The 27,916-nt window shown below is 42.0% G+C and overlaps 1 protein-coding gene across 4 annotated transcripts in view; it reads left to right on the plus strand.

Moving 5' to 3' along the window:
• The window catches only part of CEP89 (centrosomal protein 89), a 69,804-nt gene extending 43,509 nt beyond the window's left edge, over positions 1 to 26,295 (plus strand). For 3 of the 4 annotated variants that reach the window (XM_043436309.1, XM_043436310.1, XM_043436312.1), the window contains 5 exons: positions 10,432 to 10,599; positions 11,116 to 11,257; positions 12,197 to 12,286; positions 17,827 to 17,996; positions 22,999 to 26,295. In XM_043436309.1, the coding sequence (XP_043292244.1) occupies positions 10,432 to 10,599; positions 11,116 to 11,257; positions 12,197 to 12,286; positions 17,827 to 17,996; positions 22,999 to 23,239 (811 nt within the window). In that variant the 3' untranslated portion in view covers positions 23,240 to 26,295. Of the gene's footprint in view, positions 1 to 10,431; positions 10,600 to 11,115; positions 11,258 to 12,196; positions 12,287 to 17,826; positions 18,046 to 22,998 lie in introns of all 4 variants that reach the window. The other variant, XM_043436311.1, reaches the window with a different exon arrangement.
• Positions 26,296 to 27,916: the final 1,621 nt, after the last annotated feature.

Genomic DNA, 27,916 nt, shown 5'->3' on the forward strand with positions numbered 1-27,916 from the left:
AGGCTTTCTGTAGTTGTGACGAGTGGGGGCTACTCTTCATTGCAGTGCGTAGACTTCTCATTGCGGTGATTTCTCATGTGGAGCACAGGCTCTCGAGTGCTCAAGCTCAGTAGTTGCAGCTCACGGGCTTAGTTGCTCCATGGCATGTGGGATCTTCCCAGACCAGGGATCAAACCCGTGTCCCCTGCATTGGCAGACAGATTCTTAACCACTAGACCACCAGGGAAACCCCTCTCATTTTTAGAACCAAAGATAATTTAAAGTAATATAACTGGAGATCTAGACATCCACTAATGAGGAATTGCTGAAATGAAAAGATAGAACCATAAAATGAAATATGGTGCAGCCATTAAACATGTCACAAAAGAATGTTTTTGACTTTGGAAGATAGCCACAGTATATTTGTAAGTGAAGAGATTAGGTTACATAATAGTACGTACAGAATGATTACAATTTTATTTAAAAAGAAAAAAGATGTGTGTCGTGTGTGTGTGATTAAGCTGGCCCACCATCCCAGTTTGTCTTGGACCTGAGGGGTTTTTTTCAGGATGTGAGAATCTTCATGTTAACGGAGACGAATAGGATGAGTTGATCACTTCCATGTGTATATGTCTGTCTGTGTCTGTGTATAATTACATATATATGTATAAAATTACTTATATACCATAAATATGTAGAAAATGAAAGGATGGAAAAATAACACTAGCAGTTCTCTTTGGCAGGTGAAATTATGGGTGTATCAGCAGCCAGTGTTCTCCAAAGAAACAACCAATAGAATATATAAAAGATATGTATGTGTGTGTATGTGTGTGTGTGTGTATGTGTGTATATATATATATATATTTGGAGAGAGAAAGAGAGGTTTATTTTAAGGAATTGGCTCATACAGTTGTGGGGGCTAGCAAATCCAGACTCCATAGTGCAGGCCAGCTGGCTGGAAACTCAGACAAGAAACTGAAACTGTGTCTTGAGGCAGAATTCTTTCTTTTTGGGAAGCCTAAGTTTTTACTCATAAGGTCTTCAACTAATGGTATTAGGTAATCTCCCTTACTTAAAAGTCAGCTGATTGAGATGTTAATCACATCTACAGAATACCTTCACAGTAACGTCTAACTGGTATTTGACCGAACAGCTGGGCCCCATAGACTAGCCAAGTCGACACATAAAACTAACCATCATATGAGTAAAGTAAATCTGTGTGTGTGTGTTTTCTATTTTCCAGGTGTTCTAATGCATAGGACTTTGCAGTCAGGAAAGCTGGTGGTCAGGCCTTTACGCTACAGGAGGGAAAGCTTTGTGCTGAGAGGCCTTGGGCAGGGGATGGAGGAGGATGGAGTTGGGGAGGGGTTCGCCTGTTGGCACTATTGGAAAGGTTGGTGTTTGATTGGAGAGGGAGTCTGACACAGGAGAGGGGCATGGACTCATCAGAGACAGAAGGTGTGAATTCACCGAAGCCTCTGAGGCGTCAGGCCACGTGTCCTCTGGTTGCCTCAGTTGGGGGAACCCTTTCCAGGCTCCTGTCATGATAGAGAGGGACCTCAGATGAAAGAGGAATTAGTAATTAGCAGCAGAGCAGCTGTCGAGCTAGCTGCTACAGTGAGGCTGAGTCTGAGGAGAAGTTGGGAAGGGTTCCACCTAAGGCAAAGGTGAGACCATGAAGAAAAGATTTTAATTTTTATAGAAAAGGGTTTTAAGTTGGACCTTGCCTGGTGAGCTTCTAGGTCAGGTGCCTGTGTGTTGTTCTCCTGTCCTGCTGAAGGCAGTGCAGTTCATTAACCTGAAGTGACTTGGCACATTGTCTTGGTTGTTCTACCTATTGGCAGCTGTGCCTGGAAAGAACCGTGACATAGGGAACAGCAGAAGCTTATTTTCCTAGTGGACTATCCTGTTGACTTAGAGCTAGACAGCTGGTTACACCCTGAAGCTTAGATTACTCTGTGCTTTTATTGTTGCTTAGAAAGCTTGAGCCTACTCAGAAGGGGCGATGAGAAATCAGATGTCAACCCACCTGGCTAAAGAAATTTAGCGAACTCTTTGGGGGAGAGCTGAGGTTTGCAATGACTAGTGGTGTCTGTAAAAGGCAAGTCTCATAAAGGGCACAGGGGCCCTGGATCCTAAAGGGAAGCTGACTATTCACATAAACCACCTACAGAGACAGAGTCCTGGCCAGCAGCCAGTGAGTAATATGCCTGCTCAGGGAGGCCCCAGAAGGACAATCTCCTTGTATAACACATACCGAATACTCACTTTTTCATCCTAAAGTAAGAACAGATTACTAGGTGTGTTGAAGCATTGGGTATAAGAGGAAGAAACTATAGTGGAGAGAGACCTAGATAAGCAGAGAGACTCACAGCAAAGGGAACTGAGATAATACAGAGAACTAAGAGTTTTTTGGCTGCCTTGTGCAGCTTGTGGGATCTTAGCTCCCAGACCAGGGATTGAACCTGGGCCACAGCAGTGAAAGCCCAGAATCCCAACCACTAGGCCACCAAGGAACTCCCAAGGAGAGTTTAAAAGGATAAAATGCCATGGCAAAAAAGTGTAATCACTAAATAAGAAAAATTTTTAATGATTACCAGAATTTTTTTTTTTAAATCAGTAGAAGGACTGAAAGATAAATTTGTGGATTCACTCAGAACAGCAGGAAACAAACAGTTGGGAGTGGAGAGAAAACGTAATAGACGGAAGACCTATCTAAGAGGCCCAGCCTCAGATCGTCAGGAATCTCAAAGAGATTAAAGAAAATAGAAAGGGAGGTATTAATAGTTGAAAGGCATCTCCAGACCTCTGAAGCCCTTGATTGAAAGGACCCACAGAACCCAGCATGTGAATGAAAAAGACTCAGGACGAGACATGTCCATCATCCACAAGTGAATAGTAAGCTGGCACCCTAAGGGCTACATCCCCAGGTCAGGTAAACGAGAAGTAACCAGCCGTCAGTCCTCTCTGAAGGAAGGCCTCTTCTAAAAATGTTTCAAGGGAAGTATCCAGGACTTAGAGAAAGCCAGACAGACAGTGACTCGGAACCAGTAGAAAAAAATAACAAATAACGATATGAAGTCCAGATATTAGAATTATCAAAGACTCTAAAGCAGCTATTGTGCTTTAAGAAAGACAAGCTCCAAATAGTCTTCAGAGAACTATAAAACGTGACAATAGTGGGATTGAAAAGGAAGGAATAGAATTTTTAGAACTGAAAAATATAATAAATTACAAAGTCAGTGGATGGGCATACCTACCATAGGGAACTGAAATATGTTCAGGTGAAACATAGCTCAGGGTGGACTTCCCTGGTGGTCCAGTGGTTAAGACTTCACGCCCCCAGTGCAGGGAGCCTGGGTTCTATCCCTGGTCAGGAAACTAGATCCCACATGCCTCAACAAAGAGTTTGCATGCCGTAACTAAAGATCTTACATGTCACAACTAAGACCTGGTGCAGCCAAATTAATAAAAAATTTATTTAAATTGGTTTAAATCATCCAGAAATTTTTTTAAAAAACTCAGGAGGACATAAGAGTGTTCAGAGGTTGAGGTACCACTAGATTGGAGACAGGAGGCAGTATGGGGGGATATATTTAATCAGAAGCAGTAGTTGGAGATAGGATATCTGAGAATCTTCCCCAGCTGAAGACAATACCTGGGTTATGCCAGGATGGTTTCCTTCAGAGGACTTCAGTGGCAGCAGGTGTTAACAGGGATGTTGCACTCAGAAAAAAGTTCATTCACATCAACACATTTGGAAATTTAGATGAAATGGTCACATTCCTTGAAAAATATAGCTTGTCAAAACTGACTTATAAAGAAAAAGAATACCTGAATATTCCTTTGGTCATTAAAGAAATTGAATCCAAAGATCTTCCCTTGAAGAAGACTACAGACTTAAACACCTTCATGAGAGAACTCTGTAAATATTCAAGGAGGAAATAATTCCAGTCTCATATAAACCCTTCTTCAAGAACAAAAGAAAAGAAGAGCTAATGCTCTATAATTCATTTTCTGAGATAAATACAACCTTGATGCCAAAAGCCAACAGTGATGGTTTAAGAAAGGAAAATTACATTTCATTTTCACTCATGCATCTAGATGTAAAAACTCTAAAATGAAAGTGAAAATCACTCACTCATGTCCTACTCTTTGCGACCCCATGGAGTCCATGGAATTCTCCAGGCCAGAATTCTGGAGTGGGTAGCCATTCCCTTCTCCAGGGGGTCTTCCCAACCCAGGATCAAACCCAGGTCTCCCGCGTTGCAGGCAGATTCTTTACCAGCTGAGCCACAAAGGAAGCCCTAAAAAAAAAAAAAAAAAAGCCTCTAAAAACAGTATTAGTAATAGATATGAACTTCCTTAATGGTTCTATTAAAAAATAAAACTAGTAAATGTCACTGTTAGTGGTGAAATGTTGTACGCTTTCCTATTGAGACTGGAAACAAGACAAAGATGCCCTCTGATAACGATTTCTAAACAACACTAACAACATTGGTTATGAAATGGAAACTAGTGCACATGGCAAGAAAAAAGTTATAAAGTTTGGGAAGAAGGAAATAATAGTGTCATTATTCATAGATGATATAGTTCCATATATAGAAAACAAATTACAAATGTATCATTAGAAATAATCATGGATTTTTGCACTGCAGTAATCAAAACAGCATGGTAGAGACTTCCCTGGTGGTCTGTTGGTTCCGAATCCACCGCCAATGCCGGGGATATGGGTTCGACCCCTGGTCTTGGAAGATCTCACATGCCATGGGGCAATTAAGACCATGTGCCACTACTGAGCCTGCATTCTAGGGCTGTAACTACTGAGCCTGTGTGCTGCAACTACTGAAGCCTGTGCACCCATATTCTAATAAGAAGCCACTGCAATGAGAAGCCAACTCGCCACAACTAGAGAAAGCCCGCACACAGCAACAAAGACCTAGCACAGCCAAAAATAAGTAAATACAGCGTGGTACTGGCAGAGAAAAAGACATGAATCGGTGGGAAAGAACAGAGACCCCAGAAATAAACCCACACACCTACAGTCACTTAACCTTGACAGAGGAGGCAAGAATATGCAGTAGAGAAAACATGGCCTCTTCAGCAAGTGGTGGTGATAAGGTGGACAGCCACACGTAAATCAATGATGTTAGAACACACCCTCTCACCATATACAAACTGTGTACCTATGGCTGATTCATGTTGAGGTTTGACAGAAAACAACAAAATTCTGTAAAGCAATTACAGAATTACCTTTAATTACCTTTCAATTAAAAATAAATTAATTTTTTTTAAAAAAGAAAAACTCAAAATGGCTTAAGGACTTAAACATAAGATATGACACCATAAAACTCCTGGATGAGAATTTAGGTAAAACATTCTCCAACATAAATCGTTCCAGTGTTTTCTTAGGTCAGTCTCCCAAAGGCAATAGAAATCAAAACAAAAATAAATAAGACCTAATCAAACTTTCAAGCTTTACCACAACAAAGGAAACCATGCATGCATGCTCAGTTGCTTCAGTCCTGTCCAACTCTTTGCGACCCCACGGACTGTAGCCTGCCAGGCTTCTCTGTCCATGGGATTCTCCAGACAAGAATACTGGAGTGGGTTGCCATGCCCTCCTTCAGGGGATCTTCGGACCCAGGAATCGAACCTGCATCTCCTGCATTGCAGGGGGATTTGTTACTACTGAGCCACCGAGGCAGACCCATAAGCAAAATGAAAAGACAGTCTACAGAATGGGAGAAAATATTTGCAAATGATGTGACCAACAAAGGTTTAATTTCCAGAATAAATGAATAGCTGATACATCTCAATAGCAAAAACAACAACAACGAAAACCAATTGAAAAAACAGGCAGAAGACCTAAAGAGACGTTTCTCAAGAAGACATACAGATAGCCAATATTCACATGAGACCTTGTTCAACATTGCTAATTTTGAGAAGTACAAATCGAAACTACAGTGAGGTATCACCTCATGCTGGTCAGAACGGCTATCATCAAAAATTCTACAAGTGACAAATGCTGGAGAGGGTGTGGAGAAAGGGAACCCTTCTACCCTGTTGGTGGGAATGTAAGTTGGTTCAGCCACTGTGGAAAACATGGAAGTTCCTCAGAAAACTAAAAATAGAATTACCATATGATCCAGCTATCCCACTCCTGGGCATGTATCCAGACAAAACTATAATTCAAAAAGATACATGCACCCCTATGTTCAGAGCAGCACTATTCACAACATCCAAGACATTGAAACAACCTAAATGTCCATCAACAGGTGAATGGATAAAAATGAGGCAGTACATATGTATTAGGTTGGTGCAAACATAATTGTGGTTTCAGATTGTGAATTTTAAATCATCATGAGTAGGCTCAAACACATCTTTATTTATCAAAAATAGGAACCATTAAAATCAACACATTTTTGCCAATGAGAAATAAGTTTTCTCCTGTAGCATAAAAATCCGTGCAGAATGCAACGAACTCCTGGAAAGCATTTCCTGCTAGTTGTGGAAGCGTTTTCCTTCCAAAAAGTTGTCAAGATACTTGAAGAAGTGGTAATCGGTTGGCAAGAGAGGTCAGGTGAATATGGCAGATGAATCAAAACTTTGTAGTCCAATTCGTTCAGCTTTTGAGGTGTCAGTTGTGTGACGTGTGGTTAGACGTTGTTGTGGAGGAGAATTAGGCCCTTTTTTTGACCAGTGCTGGCTACAGGCATTGCAGTTTTCAGTGCATTGCAGAGTCGGACATGACTGAGCGACTTCACTTTCACTTTTCACTTTCATACATTGGAGAAGGAAGTGGCAATCCACTTCAGTGTTCTTGCCTGGAGAATCCCAGGGACGGCGGAGCCTGGTGGGCTGCTGTCTGTGGGGTCACACAGAGTCGGACATGACTGAAGTGACTTAGCAGCAGCAGCAGCATCGATTTGCTGAGCATAGTTCTCAGATGTAATGGTTTCGCTGGGATTCAGAAAGCTGTAGTGGATCAGACAGGTAGCAGACCACCAGACAGTGGCCATGAGCTCTTTTTGGTGCAAGTTTGGCTTTGGGAAGTGCTTTGGAGTTTCTTCTCAGTCCAACCACTGAGCTGGTCATCACTGGTTGCCTATAAAATCCACTTTTCATCACAGTCCAATCGAGAAATAGTTCATTGTTGTTGCGTGGAGTAAAAGACGATGACACTTCAAAACAACCATTTTTTAAAATTTTCGGTCAGCTCACAAGACACCCACTTACCAGGTTTTTTCACCTTTCCAATATGCTTCAAATGCTGAACAGCTGCAGAATGGTCGATGTTGAGTTCTTCAGCAGCTCCTTGTGTAGTTGTGAGAGGATCAGCTTTGATGACGCTTTCTGTTGTTAGTTGTCAACTTCCGATGGCCGGCCACTACACTCCTCATCTTCAAGGCCATTGTCTCCTTTGCAAAACTTCCTGAACTACTACTGCATTGTACTTTCCTTAGCAGTTCCTGGGCCAAATGCATTGTTGATGTTGTGAGTTGTCTCTCTTGCTTTTTATGACCCATTTAGAATGCAAATAAGAAAATAGCTCGAATTTGCTTTTTTTCTAATGTCACTTCTGTGGTCTATAATAAATTTAAAATAAACAGCAAGTAATAAGTCATTAGCAAAAAACATAAAGCAAGAAATGCACATCAAAATGATGTAGAACATAACCACATTTAAGAATGTATTTCGATATCAAATGGCAAAGTTCAGCAATACAAAGCCACAATTACTTTTGTGCCAACCTAATGCAAGGGACTACTACTCAGTCATAAAAATGAACAAAATAACTCCATTTGCAGCAACATGGATGCAACTGGATAAGTGACGTAGAAAGAAAGATACATACCATATGATATCACTTATACGTGGAATCTAAAACATAACATGAACCTTTCATGAAACCGAAACAGAATCACAGATGTAGAAAGCAGACTGGTGGTTGCCAAGGGGGAAGGGAGTGGAAGAGGGGTAGATTTAAGTTTGGGGTTTCAAATGCATCTTCTATTTACAGAATGGATAAACAAGGTCCTGCTGCATAGCACAGGGAACTGTACTCAATATCCTGTCATAAGGCATAACGGAAAGAATGTGAAAAAGAATGTGTGTGTGTATACACACACACACACACATATATGTCTGAGTCATTTTGCTGTACAGCAACAATTAACACGTTACAAATCAACTATACTTCAGTTAAAAATAAATAATAGTGAACTCTTGCAAAGTTGGTAGAAACAATTTATAAAAAGTTAATTAGAGGGGACTTCCCTGGTGGTCCAGTGACTAAGACTGCACTCCCAATGCAGGGGGCCCAGGTTCAATCCCTGGTCAGGGAACTAGATCCCACATGCCTCAACTAAAGATCCTGCATGCCACAACTAAGACTCCTGTGCAGCCAAATAAAAAATATTTTCTAAAAATTTAATCATATTTCTTTGCAGGAATAAATATATAGAAAATGACATTTTGAAGAAGAATCCCTCCCCACCCTACCCCCCGCAAAAAAAAAGGAAAGGAGGAAGGGAGGTACTATTAACAAAGCCTCACAAATAGGAATAGAAAGATTCACAGTACTTTTATTGGAAAAATCATTAAGCTTTATTGATAATTTCACTGGGTAAAGAATGCCAAGTTGATTTTTTTTTTGGCTTTTGGAGTTTTTTCCCATTCAGTTTACAGATGTTCTCCATATGAAATGCTACATTTTACTTGTTTCTAAGTTTGTTCCTTTAAACAATGCCCCCGTAAACTTTCTTGTGCGGATTAATCAGTTTCCCTAAATACATAGGTAGAGGTGGCATTGTTTGGCCATAGAGTAAATGCATGTTTTAGATTTTGACATATTGTTCTCTGAGGTAGCTATGTATGCCCACCAGCACTTTCTCAGCATTTCCTGTTGTCTTTGGTTGCTTTTCATTATGAACTTTGTGATTGATTTTGTGAACTTATTGATTTTGCTACCAAGTGAGCAAAATAAAATAAATAAATTTCTAAAATCCAAACAAAAAACAGCAAAGAACCAGGAGGGAAAGATGGAAGGAAGGGGTAGTTAGGAAGTTTGGAATCAATGTGTACACATTGCTGTGTTTAGAATGGATAGCAAACAAGGGCCTACTTTATAGCACGGGGAACTCTAACCCCGCTCCGTGTTATGTGGCAGCCTGGATAGGACGGGAGTCTGGGGGAGAATGGATGCATGTCTATGTATGGCTGTGTCCCTTTGCTGTCTACCTGAATCTATCCCATTGTTAATCTTCTTTACTCCAATATAAAATAAAAAGTTTATTTAAAAAAAACAGCAAAGAAAAAGATAAAAGGTGAGTTTAATTCAAACCTCAGTTCTGTGGCTTTTGTCCAGGTGTGTCCCCTGCTCTTTGACTAACTAAAACTAGTCAACTAGAAAACAGTGGAAAAGTGGAAACTATTTAGAAAATTACTGACTGTTTAGGGAGCCAACTCAGGCTGAAGTCATTGAAATTGTGTGGCAGGTGAGGCAGACCCCAAACATGCAGTGTGAGGCTTGTTCACTAACCAGCCAGCCAGGCAGTAAGCCCCACGTGGTACCCAAAGAGACTCTGTGGTACCCGGAGAGACCCCATCTCTCAGCATGCCAGAAAGACAGCCTCTGGGTGTGTGGCCCTCCCTATTCATTCTTGGTTATTTCAGGAAAATTGAGCCAGAAAACCAGTGAAGAAACAACTCTTCTCTCAAGCATCATTTTGCCAGAATTATATACTATTTGTATGCCCTCCTTGTTTTATTGTTTGTTTGTCTTATCAGAAAAACAATTACTTTAGTCTGAAATAAAATTTGTTTTAGCCTTAGGATTTGAGGGAGGGGCAGTTATAACTATGTTAAAAAAAGAGCTGTGTTAAATTCTTTCTGAAAGGAGTGGAGTATTTGTTGTTGTTGTTCAATTGCTGAATTGTGTCTTTTGCGACCCCATGGGCTGTTAGCACGCCAGGCTTCTGGAGCTTGCTCAAACTCACATCCATTAAGTCAGTGATGCCATCCAACCGTCTCACCCTCTGTCATCCCCTTCTCATCCTGCCTTCAGTCTTTCCCAGCCTCAGGGTCTTTTCCAATGAGTTGGCTCTTTGTTCACATCAGGTGGCCAAAGTATTGGAGCTTCAACTTCAGCATCAGTCCTTCCAGTGAATATTCCGGATTGATTTCCTTTAAGTATATTTATATACATACACAGAGACATGAACAAAAATTGTGAGCAGAAAAAGGGATGAGATCATTACCATCACATGGGTGTGTCCACAGCCAGGCCCTCTCTGCTGCCCTCCAGGAGCTCCCCACCAACTCCCCCAGGGGCTGCCTGAGGCTGTTCCCACAGAGGCCTCCAAAGGACCCACCGAGGCTGCCTGGCAGTGGCTACCTCATTTAACCTCACTGTATTGGGTGCTAGCTTGTGATATTTTTGTCCATCAGCCAGTTGCAGAAAGAAGAAGAGAAAGAAAATGCTGAGATGGAAGAGTTGATGGAAAAGCTGGCAGCCCTGCAAGTGCAGAAAAAGAGCCTGCTCTTAGAGAAGAAAAATCTGACGGCTAAAAACAAGGCACTGGAAGCTGAGCTCGAAAAGGCACAGAAAATAAATGGGTGGGTTTAAGTTAAAAAAAGACCATTGAATATTCTATTTCATATTCTTTATCTTTTTTTCTCATATTGGCAATGAAATGGAAGGGGATAAATGAGGTTATTAAATATCAAAATATAAAATATGACCAACGTTATAATGATGACTCTTAAGAATCTGAACTTTCTTGAAGTTCTTTATTGTTTCCCAAAAGTCTAATCCAGGGATTACTGGATTTCTTCTTCACAAATACCTTTTAAAGAACACAAGTCAAAAAACTAATATAATATTATGTATTAGCCTGTTACTTGTGTTAAACATTTTGCAATTTCTGTTGGCTTGAAATCAATAGTTATGCTTCCTTTAAAATTAAATTCAGGTATCTATTCTCACATTGAAACTTCATGGAAGATTTAGGTTGATGAAGAATACACTTAAATGCTCACATACTTGCTGTTTTTATAATACAGATATTCACTGTGCCCTGGCCATGCAGGCTAATAAATTTTTTTATTCCACCATTTGGGGGAACTCTCTAGGAGGTCTCAAAAGAAAATTGATGTCCTCAAAAAGCAGGTGGAAAAAGCCATGGAGAATGAAATGTCTGCTCACCAATACCTGGTAAATCTTGTTGGCCTGGCAGAGAATGTAACCCAGGAACGTGACAATCTTATGTTTTTGGTAAGTTTCCTTGCATGTACCACAACTGAGAACCTGGCACAGTCAAGTAAATAAATACTTTAAAAATCAGGTTTAAAAAAAAAGAATTCTCTGTGTGTTCATTAGAATTCATCCCAGTGACACAGTTTAAAGGGGCACAAAGAGGCAGCTACAACAGGAGAACTCAGCCCTACTTTACCCTGAACTGGGCCTTGTGAGAGCCCCTTATATCTTCCTTTATTGATACTGGCATCTTCATTTCTAATCCTACCTTTAGGGTGGGTTTTCCATGTGACTTGTGGCAAGTTTTATTACCTGGGTCTTAGTTTAACTTTCTAGAAAATCAGTTGACACTATTATACTACCTTAGAAGGAATGCTCACCTTTACTTTAAAATTTTTTTTTTTTACCATTTGAAACAGTTAATTTATAATATGTAGAAGTTTATGTCCCATCTGGGTATTCATCTAAATCATTCCACTTTAGTGACATCCCTCTTGGATCTACTGCCTGTCACATTTGGTTTGGAGAATGGCTTCGTGCCTTCATCTTGTTATCCTTAATTTTGTTAATTACTCAGATAGTCAAGTGAGAAGTTTATTTGCATCTTGGCACTTACTCCTTGGATGTGATGGAAGGAATGGTATATTCCCCGAGAATAGAAAAGATGCTGAAAGTTTACATCCCCCTTGTTTGAGGGATTTGGATTTTCCATTGGGTCCAGGAGGGGCGCCCAGCGTGCCATTCTTGGCTCTTCCCCTCCTCAGCTATTGGTCCAAGTTCTGCCCATAGCCTTCACACAGGGGTTAGGAATCTGGAGATGGGAAGTGGCAGGATGGTAATACTCTTTGTAGTAATACTCTTTGTAATAATACTCTTAGCAGAAGAATGTTTTAATATTTTAAATTTTCTATTAAACTAAGAACCCTTTGTTGTTTTTCATTTTGCTTTACTCCATAGGCTAAATGTTTGGAAAGTGAGAACCATGGAGTTCTCAACAGAATCACAGAATGCAGTATTCGCTTGGGAAGATTGAAAGAGAAAATGAAGGTATGCAGACATTTAGGCAGTTTCATGTGGGAACTGGCTACCTGGGGTCAGATTTCCGTGTTTAAGAAAATGACCCATTTTGCATACTTGTATCACTAATCGTCCACAGAGTAAAGCAGTTTTGGTTTCTCTGGCAGAAACAGTAATTCTTAAAAGTTTTTTAAGAATTCCTAAACTTTAAAAAATTTTTATACTTTTACTACTGTATAACATTTCAGTGAATATCCTCTTATACAACTAACTTTATTTTAAAATCTGCTCAGTAGTTTCCTTTGTAAAGGACTGGGAGTTTAGGATCTCATGGGATGAACATTTGGACTTCTAAAATCAATTTGTGCGCATTTTTCAGCCACTCTCCAGTGCTAACAGCCTAATGGCTGTAGCTTGGGAGTTTACCATCATCTAGACCCACAAAATAATCTGGCTAATGGGTTCTGTACCATTTCTCATCAGAACCTAACCCACCAGCTCAATTTATTTTTCCACCATTGCTGTAACAATAATCTGCTCTGGCCATCTGTTTTCAATAGCGCCATCATTCCCCAAGTACCCCTACATCCTTAATACAGGCCCCACCTTTGTCCCTGACCTCCACCATCCCACATTGGTCCACCATGCCCCCGAGTACTGATGTTTCAGAGCCAGTAAATCCTCTGCATCTTCAGCTCTCCTCTGGCATTTTCTTGATCTGTTTGTTTTTTTCTTTTTTAACTTTTTATTTTGTGTCGGGATATAGCCAATTAATAATGTGATGGTTTCAGGTGAGCAGTGAAGGGACTCAGCCACACATATCCATGTATCCATTCTCCCCCAAACTCCCCTCCCACCCTGGCTGCCACATAACCGATGAGCAGAGTTCCATGTGCTTGCTGTAAGTAGGTCCTTATTGGTTATCCATTTCAAGACTAGCAGTGCGTCCAGGCAACCGTGAGTTCGTCTCTAAGTCTGGGAGTCTCTTTCTGTCTTTTAAGTTAATTTGTATCATTTCTTTTCAGATTCCACATATAAGGCATGTCATACGATATTTCTCCTTCTCTGTCTGACTTACTTGATTCCATATGATACTCTCTAGGTCCACCCATGTTGCTGCAAATGACATTATTTCATTCTGAGTAATATTCTATTGTATATATGTACCACTTTCTTTATCCACGCCTCTGTCGATGGACATTTAGGTTGCTTCCATATCTTGGCTGTTGTAAACTGTGCTGCAATGAACATTGGGGTGCATATATCCTTTTGGATCATGTTTTTCTCCAGATATGGGCCCAGGAGTGGGATTGCAGGGTCACATGGTAGCTCTAATTTTAGTTTTTTAAGGAACCTCCATACTGTTCTCCATAGTGGCTATACCAATTTACATTCCCACCAACAGTGCAGGAGGGTTCCATTCTCTCCACACCTGTTCCAGCATTTGTTATTTGTGGATTTTTTGATGATAGCCATTCTGGTTGGTGTGAGGTGATATTTCATTTTAGTTTTGACTTGGATTTCTCTAATGATTAGTAGTGTTGAACATCTTTTCATGTGCTTCTTGGCCATCTGTATGCCTTCTTTGGAGACATATCTATTTAGGTTTTCTGGCCATTTGTTGGTTGGGTTGTCTGTTTTGATGATGTTAAGCATCATGAGCTGTTTGTAGATTTTGGAGACTAATCCCTTGGTACTCACATCATTTGTGAATATTTTCTCCCAATTTGTGGGTTGTCTTCATTTTATTGTTTCCTTTGCTGTGCAAAACCTTTTGAGTTAAAATAGGTCCCATTTGTTTGTTTTTTTATTTCCATAATTCTGGGAGATGGATTGAAAAAGACACTGCTGCAATTTTTGTAAACTTTTCTGACATAAATTAAGAGTTGAATCTATGTCTTGAAAGGAAAACTGACCCAGGATGGACCTAGAAAATTGAAACCAAGACCTGTGACTTCAAGATAAAGAAAAATTCCCTAGCTGCCCAGTGGTTAGGACTCTGCATTTCCCCTTCAGGGGGCTCAGGTTCAATCCCTGCTTGGGAAAGTAAGATCCAAAGCTGCTTGACATGACCCAAAAAAAAAAAAAATAAAGGAGAAAAAAATACCTTGGACATCCAGGCAGAAGATCAAGACATAAAAAAAGAAAGTCATGTCGACTTCATACTTCTCAACAGCAACACTGTATGCCAGAGAGCAGTGGAATTCTATCTATGAATACTCAAGGATGTTACACTCAGCCAGGCTGCTCACAGATAGTTTTGACCATGTAAGAATTCTGGGGACACTTTTTTTTTTTTTCTCATAAACCTTTCCTAAGGATCAATCAACTTGAGTTCAGCCAAGAAATAATTGGGCAAATTTCAGAAAAGTACTGCTCATGAGAAAAGAATATATTTAACCTGAATTAAGACTTTTAGAAAGCAGGCATAAGGCTGATGCAATAAAATGTAGACGTAATACAACCTGACAATGTAGAAATAATACAAGCAAGGAAAAAGTGATAGGTGAATGGGGAAGAAAGAGAGAAAATAGAATGAACTTGCTGGTTGCTTTATCTGTAATAACTAAGAGGTCAAAGTATATGGTTTAAAGATGAAAAATCAAGGACTTCCCTGGTGGTCCAGTGGTTAAGAATCCGCCCGCCTATGCAGGGGACACAAGTTTCCCTGGTCCCGGAAGACTCCACATGCTACGGGGCAACTAAGCCAGGCTGCAAGTACCCACGCTCTGGATCCCTCGTGCCACAAGAGAAGCACCCCAGTGAGAGGCCTGAGCACTGTAACTAGAGAGTTTGCCGCTTGCTGCAACTGGAGAGAGCCCAGATGCGGCAGTGAAGACCCACACAGCCAAAACTAGATAAATAGCCTGAATGGCCCTAGAGAGTGTCACACTGAGTGAAGCAAGTCAGGCAGAGGAGGATAAATATCCTATGACATCCCTTATATGTGGAATCTAAGAGGAAATGATACAAATGTACTTACTTACAAAACAGAGACTCACAGAGGAAAAACAGTTGCCTGTACACACTGCTATATTTAAATTGGGTAACCAAAAAGGGCCTACTGTGTAACACAGGGAACTCTGCTCAATGTTAAGTGACAGCCTGGATGGGAGCGAAATCTGGGGAGAATGGATACATGCATATGTATGGCTGAGGCCCTTCTGCTATTCACCTGAAATTCTCACAACATTGTTAATAGGCTATACCCCAATACAAAATAAAAAGTTTAAAAAAAAAATAGAATGAGGAGCGTAATGAAAAAAATAAGCAAAAGTAGAAAATAATGTCTTTACAAAAATAAAGATAAAAATCAAGTAGGAAGAACTTAGCATATGTAAATAGGGGAAGAGTGAAGAAAAAATTGTTCGGAGCCAACATTATGTTACTTTCAATAAGTGAGAGGACTAAGGACGTGTAATATAAAGACATAAAAATAAAAGTAACTACAAGAATCAAAAGAGGTTCATACCTAAACACCAAATTACAACAGCAAAAAAGAGCAGAGAAAATAGAAACTACATTAAAGTCTTTAAAAATGTGTGTAGATAAAACAATAAAACATAAAACTAAGACCAAATAACTCTGCCGTATAAGAAAATATAAATGAGCTTAATTTACCTATTAAAAGAAAGTAAGCAAAACACTATTTACATGCTAGAACCAAGAGACAATAAGGAACAGTACTTCAGAAAGATTAAAAATAAAAGGATGAGTGAAGATAACACAGATTTATGCAAACAAGAAAAAAGCCAAGCTGTGATCTTTACAACTGCTAAGAGAAAATTTGAGCCAAAGTACTAAATGAAACCAAACAAAGGGAAAAAAGCGGGGGGGAGGTCTTAATAATGCTAAAGACTATAATTAATAATAGTAGTTATTGGGACTTCCCTGTTGTCCGGTAGAAAAGACTTTCCCTTTCCAATGAAGGGGGTTCGGGTTCCCCTGGTTGGAAAGCTAAAATCTTACGTGCTTTAGGGCTAAAAAACCAAACAGAAGCTATATTGTAACAAATTCAATAAAAGACTTTAAAAATGGTCCCCATCAAAAAAAATTTAAAATATGTAGATATATATAGTAGTTATGAATGTTTATGTACTAAATAACACCAAAACTTATAAACTACAGGAGATACAAGGGGAAATGGAAGCTTAGTGGAGCTTTAATCCACGTCTCTTAGTCCAAGATAGATCACAATGTTATACGAGAGTAAACATATAGAATTTTACAGCATAATCTATAAGGCATATTTATGTGTATATACCTAAGTGCATGTGTGCTAAGTCACTTCAGTTGTGTCTGACTCTGCAACCCCATGGACTGTAGTCTGCCATGCCATCCTCCAAGGGATCTTCCTGACCCAGGGGTCAAACCCATGTCTCTATGTCTCCTGCATTGGCAGGCAGGTTCTTTACCGTTGGAACCACTTGGGAAGCCCGTATATATAGTTATATATAGAACAGTCACAAAAATTGATTATAGATTGGCTACTAAAAATTAGTTTCAGTAAGCTTCCAAAGTAGAAATAAGATAGATCTATCTGTTGACCAAAAAAATGAATACCAGAAATTAATAATAAAATGAGAGTGAAAAATCTTCTTTTACCTGGACATATAAAAACTGCAGTAAACTAATGACTCTTGGGTCAGAGAAGATGTATAAATTGAATGTCATAATTTCTTTTTTTTTTAATTTTGTTATTGGAGTGTAGTTGATTTACAGTGTTGTGTTAGTTTCAGGTATACACCAAAGTGAGTCAGTTATATATACACACACACACACACACACACTCTTTTTTAGATTCTTTTCCTATATCGGTCATTACTGAGTATTAAATAGAGTTCCCTGTGCTATACAGTAGGTTCTTTTTTTTTTTTAAGTTATTTTTTAATTGAAGGATAATTGCTTTACAGGATTTTGTTGTTTTCTGCCAGATTTAAACATGAATCAGCCACAGGTGTACATATGTCCCCTCCCTCTTGAACCCCCCTCCCACCTCCCTCCCCACCCCACCCTTCTAGATTGTCACAGAGCCCCTGTTTGAGTTTACTGAGTCATACTATAGTAGGTTCTTGGATGTCATAATTTCTAATGAGAACTGAATCTTCTGTGAATCTTAACTACAAAGTTAAATCTTTGTAGTTGAACTACAAAGTTAAAATCTATGTGACAGCAGTTTTGGAAATGCTCAGTGGAAAATCTATTAACCTTAAATACTAAACAATAAACATGTAAGAAGGAAAATAAGTGAATCAGGCTTTTATCTCAGTCATCTGTTTACCAGTAGAGTGTGACAGTCCTTGCCAGGCCTTTCTGTTTTAATTTTTATTTGTAGCATGTAAAAAACTAGGCATGGTACAAGTCAGAAATTCTTTTTAATATAGTTGAAATTCTTTTACGACTTTGTGATGACTTTTGTGATCCACCTTGCCCTCCCAGGTGAGACCTGCCCAGGGGTTACTCAGTTCAGGGGCTCTGCTAGGCCCAGCAGTGGGGAGGGGGCATGTCCACAAAGCCAGCCCCCTGGGCCCCAGGCAACACCCCCTCACTGCGTCCACCCTCCTCCCCAGGGGTACAAGAAGCAGATGGCGCTGCAGCTGGGTGACATGAGTCATCATCTGACAGAGCAGCAGGAGGACTTTGCTAGCAAGTCAGCTCAGTACCAGCAGGAGATGAGGCACCTCCATCGGATTCTCCTGGACAAGCAGGATGTCCTGGACAAGGCGCTGCAGCAGAAAAGGTCTGGCCGCCCCAGCCCCCGGGTGATGTTTGTGATTTCTGAATGTTTGGTAAGATTTTCCAGTAAAATGCTCTGGGCCTGTTTTTTTTTTTTTGTTCATTTGATTGCTTATTTTTGTTTTTACATTTTAGTTTTACCTGATTTTAATGTTGGTCTTGCTTTAGTGAAATATTTTTTTCTTTTTGGCGGCTCTGGGTCTTGGTTGCAGTGCGTGGGCTTCTCGCCCTTGCTGTGGAGCATGGGCTTTAGGGCTCAGTAGTTGTGGCTCACAGGCCCAGTTGCCTTGCAGCAGGTGGGGTCTTTCCAGACCAGGCATCAAACCTGTGTGTCTCCTTTATTGACAGGAGGAATCTTAACCACTCAGCCACTAGGGAAATCCTGACCTCCTTGTTTATTTGCTCCTCCATTTTCTTTTTTTTTTTTTTTCTTTTAAAAGATTTCCTCTAGTAATTGACATATAACCTTATATAAGTTTAAGGTATACAGTGTGATGGTTTGATATACATATATACTGTAAAATGATTATCATAATAAGGTTAACATAGCCTTCACATCACATAATTATCATTTTTTGTGGTGGTGGTGAGAACATTTAAGATCTACTCTCTTAGCAACTTTCAGATACACAAAACTGTTAACTATAGTGTCCATGCTGTATGTTAGATCCCAGGTCTTCACTTTCTTTTATCCCGCCTTTAAAAATTCTTGCTATCTGAATACTGGACTTCCTAAATCAATCCAGTCCTGTCATTGTCCTTCCCCTCTCCCCCTCTTTTCCATCTCTTTAATATTTTTATTTTATTCCATCTTCTTGGAAGACTTGAAATTTTTTCAATGAAATATTTTATTTCTGCTATTACATTCTCATTTTTGAGAACCTTGAAATTTCAGATTCTTCCCTTTTTGTAAGATCACAGTCGGAAGATTATGGGCATATCATGTTCTGTCTGGCTCCTCATGTGACAGAGGAGGTATTGCCCGTGTGTTGAAAACCAACCCTGGGAAATAGCGCACGTTTTGTGAAGGTGAACGTGGCAGTCCCCTCAAGTAGTTTGGGTTCACATTTAAGTTGGCCTTTTCAGAATGGCTGTGTTGTCTTTGACAGACTGGAACATAAACTGATGCATGGAGAGAAAGCATGACACTCAGACGTGACTTCAAGTTGTGATAGAATCTGTGTATTAGATAGATACCAAGCAGAATGCAGACAGCTGTTTATTTTCTGTCAACCAGATGCTTTTTAATGCCAGGCAGAGTAAACTGTTATCTAACAGGTTTTCTATAGTCACAGAAGTTCTTACCACCATGAATGGTCATTTTGTAAAAGTTGGATTGATACCATGTTTCTTGCCAGACAAGTGGTTTAGAATTGCATTAATAAAATGGAACTTTGTTTTATACCTTTTCCCTTATTCTATTTTTTTGCCCTTTAATGGTTCAAAAATTAGATATTCTATTTTTATTCTTTTAGTGGTTTCCTTTGAAATTTCACTGTGGGTACTTAACATTAAAAAAAATCTAAAATTAATCAGCGCCTCTACATTTCTACCACCAAATGCAAGATCTAACACTCTAATTATTTCCCCACTCAGTGTATATGCTATTTTTTATTTTTATCTCTTGTCATTACATGTAAGTACAGATATATGAAGGTGAAAAGAAAAGACCTATTTTATATCATTTTACCCCCAGAAACTGCATATTACTAGTTTTAATAGAGTTGTTTATTTTGTTCCACCCACAGTTTATCAGTTTCTTTGCTTATTATTCTTTTCTGCATCAAAAACCCTGTTTCTTAGAGTATTTTTCTCCTTCCTAAAGTACATACTTTAGAAGTTTCTTTAGTGTGACAGTAAGCTTTCTTAGTTTTTGTTTATCTGACAGTGTCTGCATTTTGGCCTCATTCTTCTGAGCTGATGTTTGCTGGAAGCTGGATTCTACCTCAACAGTCTTTTCTCTCAGCATGTTTCACTGTCTCCTCTGTTTCATTATTACTGCTGAAAAGTCTTTTTTGTCATTGTTAAAACTGGATGATCATTGTATCTCTTGCCTCCTTTAAGAATTCCTCTTGACTCTTATAGTCTGCAGCTCCACTGTGTTGAGTTTTTAGAATATTTATTTATTTATATGGCTGCACTGAGTCCTAGTTGTGGCATGGAGGATCTTTGATCTTTGTTGTGGCATGCAGGGTCTAGTTCCCTGACTGGGGATCAAATGGGTCCCCTGTGTTAGGAACACAGGGTCTCAGCCAATGGACCACCAGTGAAGTCCCCTCCATTGTGTTTAACTATGAGTTTGTTTTACTCAACTGCTTGGTATAAGTTATTCTCTATATCTGTGATTTTGTGCCTTTCATTACTTCTTGAAATTTTTCAGTCATTATTTCTTGAAATAAGTCTTTTTCCCCATATTGTTTCTAGATTTCCTTCTGGAACTCAGATTAAATGTATGTTATACCTCCTTATTGAGTCTTCCATGTGTCTTATCTTTTACATTTTCTATCTCCTTGGGGTTTTGGGGGGGGGTGTCTACACTCTGGGTAATTCTCCACAATATTTCTATTTGCTAGTTTTTTCTTTAGTTTTGTTCAGTGTGTGTTTAACCCAGACTGAGAATTTTTATTTCAACAACTGTATATTTCAATTTCAAAAGTCCTGTTTGGTTCCTTTGAAAATCTCCCTAGTGATTTTTAAAATAAATTCTTGATCTTTGCTTATCTTTAGTACATCTTCTATTTCATTTAACATTTTATTCATAGTTATTTTATATTCTGTGCCAGCTTCTTTATCTGGAATTTGGGGGTCTTGTTGACTCTTGCCCTATGTGGATCATTTCATTCTCTGTACTGTAATTTTTTTTACTATGAACCCATGAATGGTTGAATTTACTCTGTGGAGTCCTGGGGATCTGGATTGAGGATGTTTTTCTCCAGAAAAGGTTTGCATTTGCTTCTCTTGGTGCCAGAGAGTCCTTTCAAACCTGCAGTCACTTTAAGTTTATTATTTTAAAAAAATCTACTGTAGTGCTTTTTTCTTTTTTAATACAAAAAGATTTTTAAGATATTCACAGAGAATTTCCTGACTGTCTAATGGTTAGGACTTCGTCATTCACTGTGGCTTCAGTCCCTAGTTGTGGAACTAAGATCCTGCAAGCCATGCGACTCAGCCAAAACAAAAAAAAAAATTCTCAATACCATTATTACATTTATAATTAATGTTTAACTTCTTAACGTATATTTTTCTGAGCTGCATTCTGGGTGATTTCCTCTGCTCAATATTCCACTTCATTAATTCTGCCTCTGGTTTTATCTAATGTACTTTTAACTCTTCCATTGAGTTTTTTCCCTGATTGCCTCAAAAATGCCTTTTTACTTTTGGTTCACTCCAGTCAGGGTCTGGGAATGCTTTACAGTGGGGAGCAATGTAGATTCGAAGTCCACATTCATTTGAGAACAAATCAGTGACTACAGCCCCCAAGGAGCCTCTCAGAGCATCTTTCTTTTGAAGACTGGCAGATTTTTCCACCCAGCCATCCTTCCTCTGAGGGTGCTTCACCTGTCTCCACTTACCTGCATAATTCTGGGTTGCACAGTTGAGTGTCACTAGGAAGAAGAGGAGAGAAACGTGGATGTGAGTCAGCCCTGGGATTTTCTGTTGCACCCAGTTTGCATGGGCCCAAGACTCGTCTCCTTTCTTTGGAATCGGGGTTTCTATAGAGCATGGGCTTTTGTCCTCAAAGCAATATCAGCATTTTGTTTGCCTGCCTCTGCTTCAGTTTAATCTTCATATTTTTTTTTCTGCCCTTAGAAATTTCCTTCTCACTTTATTTTGAGTTTAGCTGTACATTATCATGATGTAGCAAACATTTGGGTGTTTTGTCTGAAAACAGAAGCCTCGGAATTTTTATACATAGTTTAATTAAATAGTACCCAACACTCACCATCATGGGCTTTGGAAGGAGCAACAGTTCACAAGGAAAATGACCTTGAGTGGGCATGTCACTGGCCTCCCAGAATCTTCGTGCCCTCCTCTTCTTATTTTTATTTTTTTTGTTTGTTGTTTGGCTGTGCATGTGAGATCTTAGCTCCCCAACCATGCCCCCTCTACTGGAAGTTGGTGTCCTCCTCTCTAGACAGCAGTGCTAAGTCCACCCGACAACCCAATTTGTAGCATTTTGCATAACCAGCTGGCAGTGTCTGTGAAGGAGCCACCTCCCCAGCCGTGCTGTCCTCCCCGAGGCCTGCTCCTCCTCCAAGGCCAAGGCTTGCTTTTCCCTCCCCGAGGGGCTCCCGGGAGGTGGTGGCTGCTGTCTGGCCTGCCCCCTCGGTGGGCCACAGCCCTCTGAGGACATGTGTGCCCTGCGTGCCCCCCACGTGGGGCCCGTCACAGAGCCCTGGCTCAGGATTTCCCATTTTTCAGCGGCCTTGGATCCCTCTGGACACTCGCCCTCCTGGCACACAGCCTGGGCCGGTCTTCACTGTGTCCTGGGCCGTGATCCCGCTCCCCATAGTCCCCTCCTTGCTCCCCGCTCACTCTCTGTCCGGGCCCATCAGTGGCTCTGTGGATGGAGCTATGGAAGGCACCTGAGTGCTGGCCGGGTCACAGTGGGGACAGGCAGAGGGGACACAGAAGAGGCCTGCAGGCCCGTGCTGGTAGGTCAGCCTCTGGAGTTGTTACGTGTTATTGTTGTACATTAATGCCACAGAGAACAGAGGGTGTGTGCCCTGGTGCCAAAATAAAGGAAAACAGGAGAGGGCAAAACAGAAGAGAGCTAAGACGTCATTTTCAGCCTGCGCCTTTATATTTTGTTGGGTTTGCAGAGCACTTCCGGTTTCTTTCAACACTGGGAGTCTCTGCTTCAGAACCCACACACAATGGGCTCTGTTCTCTGACATTAATCATTCTTGCATTTGGGTTCTTGTGACTTTTTCTTATGGGCTCTGTAAGTATTTATTAAATTGTGTTATTTTAAACATTTTCATTGTATTGCTTATTTCTCTCAGAGAAGTGGAAGGTGAGCTGGAGGTTGTGTGGGAGTCCACATCCAAGGAAAACCGGAGGATCCGAGAACTTCTCCAGGCCACGCTGGAGAGGACAGGCCCCAGGGAGAACACCAGAGCTTCCGAGGATGGCTGCCTGGATGTTACCTCTCAGCACGACCTGCTGGATGCCTGCTGCTTCAGCTACTGTGACATGAAGCCACCGCCCATCACCCTGCAGGGCCTGCGGGAGCCCCCGGGCTAGGGCCCCTGGGGGAGGGCTCCGCCTTACCCAGGACAGGGAGGGGTGGGGGAGGGCAGATCCCACCCACCCCCGCAGGTCTCTCCTCCTCAGGGTCCAGAAGAAATAAATGGTCTCAGAAATTTAACCCAGGTTTTTACATTTTTCTCTATTTTAAAAATGTGCTGCTGAGCTATATTTAGCCAGTACACACCCTCTGACCCTATTGCCACTGAGCTGGACTCCACTGCCCCGCTGAGACCCACTGCTCAGGCTCACAGGCGACCTGGCAAAGCTGGCTGCTCTCCAGGGGAAGGGCAGGCAGGCCCAGCGCTCAGCCGGCCCTCGATGGGTCGGTTTAACTGACTGAGCCTTGGATGGGAGCAGCAGTGATGAGACCTGTGCGTTCACGCTGGGTGGTATTTTATTATTTGGCAAAAGACAGGGCTGGTCTGCATGCCCCATGAAGTTGTACAAAATCTGTGCTGCCGTCTCCCCACCAGCCCTTCTCTGTCCTCCTGGGAAGGTCATTTTCCTGGGGCCACGTCGCCTCCCTCCTTGTTTGACAGCCTTGACTTTGAGCACGATGTGGGGGCGTGGGGTCCCTGCCCCACCGTCACCTCCGAGAAGGATTCGGGGCCCTGCTCCCACCCTGCCCTGTGCCGCCTCCTCAGCTGGATCACCCCGGCCTCTCGGACCGTTCCCAGGACATCCTGGTGGTAATGCCAGCCGTCTGGGGCTGCTGGTCCCCGGCATGCTAGTCAAAGGCTGCAGGAGATCCTAAACAGTGTATGAGGGTAGAGTCCTGGCACATCCTTTTACTAAACCCCTGACAGCTAAGGCCTGTGTGGTTTCAGGTGGGCAGACAGACACCCTGCCCCCGCAGTTGGCCCCTGGTCCTGTATAAATTGTGCCTGCGCTCTTTGGTTGCTCAGTGGGAAGTTGAAATAGAAAATCATTTTTCTTTTACACTTAAAAATTTTTTCAAATTGGAGGATAATTGCTTTACAGTGTTGTGTTGGTTTTTGCTCTACAACAGCAAGAATCGGCCATCATTACACATATATATATATATCCCCTCTCTCTCTCGAGCCTCCCACCCCTTCCCGGCCCTCCCCACCCCTCTAGGTCGTCACAGAGCGCGAGGCGGAGCCCCTGGGGTTACACCGCAGCTTCCCACGAGCTTCTGTCTTACACCTGCTGGTGTATATATATCAGCGCTACTTTCTCACTCCATCCCACCCTGTCCTTCCCCGACTGTGTCCACAAGTCCGTTCTCTATGCCCGCGTCTCCATTCCTTCCCTGCAAATAAGCTCATCAATGCTATTTTCCTAGATTCCATATATATGCATTAATATATAATGTTTGTTTTTCTTTTTCTCACTTCACTCTGTATAACAGGCTCTATTCTCTCATGTACCCCAGCGTTCATAGCAGCACTGTTTAGCCAGGACATGGAAGCAACCTGGATGTCCATAAACAGATGAATGGATAAAGATGTGGTACATATAGACAATGGAACATTATTACTTAACCACAAAAAAAGAGTGAATTTGAGTCAGTTGTAGTGAGGTTCTTTTACATTTTATTAAGCTTGTTCAACAGTATAAAAGAATTCTAATTTATTTTCAATTTATAGGTGATAGAAAGACTCACCAGGGTATAAAACTATGTATCATCTCCTAGGAGATGATCTAGCACATAACTTTGCTGTTATTTCAAGGGGATTTGTGCCAGCCATCCAATTATCTGTAGATAGGCTGACAGGCAACAGCAGCCCCAAGAGCCTCCAGATCAATGCTCAGGAGGTGGATTGTCTGTGGGACAATGCTGTTGTCCTGTCACCTAGAGGACCACATTTGTATCCCTGTCTTCTTCCTGCCTTCAGAGAGAACATTTTATTCCCTAAGTGGATTTTTTTATATTTCTGCTTTATCACATGTTACAAATATACTTTGCAAGTTCAGTGACCTCTGGATCTCATCACTGTCCAGCAGCAGGGGCACTCGGGCTCTGCCAGCCTCCCACTGAGTGCCATATCAAATGAGCAGGTGAACTCGGAGTCTGGGATGCAAAGGAGGGCAAAGCAGGCAAGGTGGTGAAAGACAATGCAGCTGAGAGGCAGAGAGCCCAGCCTTGAGCTGGAACACCCCGGCCTTGCAGGATGGATGGGGTCTCAGGAGGTGGAGAGGGGCAGATGGGCTGGGGTTGGAGCTTGGGGTGGCCAGTGAGGCCTGACTGAGCAGGAAGTGGTCCCATTCTCTCTTGGTCCTGGTGAGTCTTTATGGGGCGCCAGAAAGGTCCTGTTCAGGTTGAAAGTAACCCACGGCAAACAGAAAACATGACCCAGGGACCCAAGTGAGCCCTGCCACCTTTGGTGCTATTTTAAAGCAGCCCTGGTTAAGCCAGGACTGAGTGGAGAGGGGGCAAGTGTGGGTGTGGGTGTGAGTTTGGTGTGACAGCGGGTCGGGATGCGGGGGGCTGTCCTGTTTCCCAGTTGTTCTGTGCAGAGGGGTGATGGTATCAAAAGCCTTTGCCCCTAACCACTGAGAAGCATGGGAAAGACCCACTCTTTTCCAACAGCTTACGTCTTTGTAGACCAGTGCATCATCTAAGGAGAGGGGGGGATTCTGGGTTTTTTAAATTTTGATGTAAATATATTTATTCAGCAAATATGCTGTGCACTTTGTTGAGAACAGTAGCAGTGACAAAGGCAGACATCATTACAGAGCGGGCTAGGTGCTCAGAAAAGCTCCAGGACAGAGCCCAGAGCCACGGGCTTCCAGACCAGCAGGGTCTCAGACCATCACAGGGAAACTGATGTTGTGTGCTGGAGCCCGTGGGTATGTGAACCTGCCTTTTCAAATGTAAATTTTATGAAATCGAGATATAGGCCAAGTATTTCTGATGAAAATCTAGTACCTGAATTGAGATATTCTATTATACAACCATAAAATATACACAGGATTTTGAAGTCTTACTATGAAAAAAAATGTAAAATTATCTAATTTTTATATTGGTTTTATGTCAAGATAACATTTTGTATATATTGGGTTAAATAAAATGTTACTAAAATTGACTTCACCTGGGATTTTTTTTTTTAATTTTTATTTATTTTTATTTTTGGCTGTGCTGGGTCTTGGTTGGGGTGTGCAGGTTTCTCTTTGTGGTGGTCTCTCCCCGTTGCAGGCTTAATTGCTCTGAGACATGTAGAATCTTCCTGGACCAGGGATTGAATCTGTGTCCCCTTGCATTGGGAGGCTGCTTCTCAACCACCCAACCACCAGGGAAGTCCTTGTTTGGGTTTTTGCTTGTTTTACTTTTTAAAAAATACAACCGCTAGAGAACTGTAAATCCCATAGGTGGCTCCCGTTATATTTCCCTTGGACAGTGCTGTCTAGACGTTAATGTGAAAAGCAAAACTAAGCTAGCAGGCAATTTGTGACTTCGGGTCAGAGAGAGGGAAAGGGAGAGAAGGAGAGAGGCGGGGAGAAAAGGGAAGAGTTGGGGGAGCCTCAGGCCAGCTCCCCAGGGCTCCCAGGCTCCCAGCCCTGCTCCCACCAGCCAGGGAGCTGTCCAGGACAGACCCGCTTGCCCCCTCCAGCTGGGTGACTGTTACCTCCTTCACTCCTCAGGCAGCTGGGCTTAGTGGGTGGGGGGTCACCTCCATCCGGGAAGACTGTCCACTCCTAGATGCGGACCTTTAGGTCACTCTGGGCAACCTTTCTGTCTCTCCAAGGCTTTCCCATCAGCAGTAAAGACTCCTCAGGTGTCCTCCATCCGCACAAGAAACTCCTCCTGGACCCCACGTTCTCCCATCTCGAGGACAGCGCAGCCCCTGATGCTCTGCCCCGCTCCAGCACAGTTACTGCCTCAGCTGCTGAAGCCCCCCATCTGGCCCCACACACCCTGGCATCTCCCACCGGACACCGCCACTGCCCGTGGATTCGGGGACGCTGTGCTCACCCTTACATGCTGCGTCCTCGGCCCTGTCTCCTCTCTCCCCACGCTCCCCTTGGCTGCATCTGCCCGAGTCACACACCCATGGTGCCCTTCACAGCCCCAGTGAGCTTCAATCCTGGGAACCCAAGGCGTCTTTTGTGTCTCTTTCTCTCCCTCTCTCACGCTCCTTCTCTCTGTCCCACATGGGACCCTCCACTGTGCCTTTTTCTTCCACTTCCCTCACACAACCAGGTTTCTTTCTCACCTCAGATCTCCGCACCCTTTAAGGAAAGCGTTTCCTGGATAACATTCCTACACTGCGACCCTACCACCGTCAACCCCAGCGCTGCCCGTGTCAGACAGAACTGTCAGATGGTACCCACTTCTGTCTTAGCTGCGAGACAGGGCAAAGGATTTTGGATTTCTCTGCTGTCTAGTTTCCCACCTCACTCAATGCCCAGAAATCTACTATGAGGATTTTCCCACTCTTGGCCCTCAAGCCCGGAACCCCATGCCATTTTCTGATCGTCCAACTCCAGTTTCTGCAAGCGTTTCTCTTTGCATCTATCAGAACACACCCCTCCCTTACTCCAGGCCTTGGCAACCTCCATACTGCTATGGACAGCCTATTGGGCTGGCCACCCCCAAAGGCCCAAATTATGAATGTCATAGATGCTCAGTCTCAAGGAATGCACCCCAACGTAGGGAGACTTATCACAGGACATAAGCTGTATAAACAAAGTGTATGTGTGTGCATG

Source organism: Cervus canadensis, chromosome 18 (assembly GCF_019320065.1).
Source record: "Cervus canadensis isolate Bull #8, Minnesota chromosome 18, ASM1932006v1, whole genome shotgun sequence".
Classification (NCBI taxonomy): domain Eukaryota; kingdom Metazoa; phylum Chordata; class Mammalia; order Artiodactyla; family Cervidae; genus Cervus; species Cervus canadensis.